This window comes from Palaemon carinicauda, chromosome 26 (genome assembly GCF_036898095.1).
Source record: "Palaemon carinicauda isolate YSFRI2023 chromosome 26, ASM3689809v2, whole genome shotgun sequence".
Classification (NCBI taxonomy): domain Eukaryota; kingdom Metazoa; phylum Arthropoda; class Malacostraca; order Decapoda; family Palaemonidae; genus Palaemon; species Palaemon carinicauda.
Genome location: NC_090750.1, coordinates 103,771,638 through 103,773,011, shown reverse-complemented (window position 1 = coordinate 103,773,011; position 1,374 = coordinate 103,771,638). Strand labels below are relative to the sequence as shown.

The 1,374-nt window shown below is 34.0% G+C and overlaps 1 protein-coding gene across 1 annotated transcript in view; it reads right to left on the bottom strand.

Moving 5' to 3' along the window:
- Nucleotides 1-405: 405 nt before the first annotated feature.
- The window catches only part of LOC137620097 (complement C1q tumor necrosis factor-related protein 3-like), a 3,211-nt gene continuing 2,242 nt past the window's right edge, over nt 406-1,374 (bottom strand). Inside the window, exon 5 of the mRNA XM_068350371.1 lies at nt 406-604. Within this exon, the coding sequence (XP_068206472.1) occupies nt 406-604 (199 nt within the window). The remainder of the gene's footprint in view (nt 605-1,374) is intronic.

Sequence of the window (1,374 nt, the reverse complement as noted above, 5' to 3'; positions counted from 1 at the left end):
TCCATACAAATGGGAAAAGGCACGTTAATAGAAAAAGAAGAAGTGTGAACTGTGTGATACTCTATACACCTAATCTTGTAAATCCTGTAGCTGTAGTACACAGGTTTTTTGGGTATGACAGAACTACGAAAACAGCCCTTAAAGTAAGTATATCCATTTTATCATTGATAAAATCTTCTACAAATCATTATGATATTATTTCTTTTTAGCTAAACGATCTTGAATGTTGAGTACTTTATCTTTGCTTAATTTCTCAGCTAATAAATGATTTACATTAGTTGGAAACTTACAATTCTACAGAAAGAAATGAAATTAATTATTTAACAAATAAGGAACCAGGAAGTTGTTCTTTCAAATGCTAAACTTGTGAGAGAAAAAAATTGAAATAAGAACAAACACGTGAAATCATTTCCTGCCAATCAGATATCCAGAGAGAGTAGTGTACGATTCGTACAAAGGATTTTCATATATCTCTCCATCCTGTAGGATGAGGTATACGCTGTCACCTTCCTTGAGAGTCAGTACTGCAGAGTTGGTCGCCATATTGTATCCAGCATTGATAAAGGCTGTCACCTGGTAGTCCCCATCTTTCATGAGGGCCACTCTATAAAATGGAAGAGAAAAAAGTTTTCTGATTAAGTTCAATTACTATATATAATAGCTGTCATAACAGTTTGCTTTTTATTGTAATCATATTTTAATGGCTTGATCTACTTCAATTTTTTTTATCGTTTCTAAACCTTTTTATCCTGTTACAATGTTTCCTTTCCTCACTGGGCTATTTTCCCTGTTGGGGACCCTGGGGTTGTAGCATCTTGCTTTTCCAACTAGGGTTGTAGCTTAGCTAGTAATAATAATAATAATAATAATAATAATAATAATAATAATAATGGTGATTTTATATAATCTATATTTCTTATTATTTTCTTGATTAGCATTATTTTGCATGGCCTATTTATAAGTTGTTTTTGTAATATAACTGCTCCTTATCAGAAAGTTCTAAGGTTGACCATAGGCTGAGAGAATAAGGAGGGTAAAATCGAGTCCCTCTGTTGACCTAACTACAGCACTGCTATCCTCCTTAATTCAAGGATATCATATGACCCTAATTCATCACGAAACTTTCTTTTAAATTGTGTGGCCTGTACTTTCTAGGTCTTCCCTTCCATATTCCTTTAAAGATGGTAAAATGACTGTGAATGTCCAGTAGAGAGTGAGGTTTCCCTGCTGTACAGGACCGAAAAAACAGCCCTTAAAGTAAGTAAAATAAAGAAAATGTCCAAATTGTGTGGCATTTCCATCAACCTAGTGTCCCGTGCTTACTTCTGAAAGGGTGTTTGGTTATCTTAAGAGGCGAATGACTTGGAGAATGAA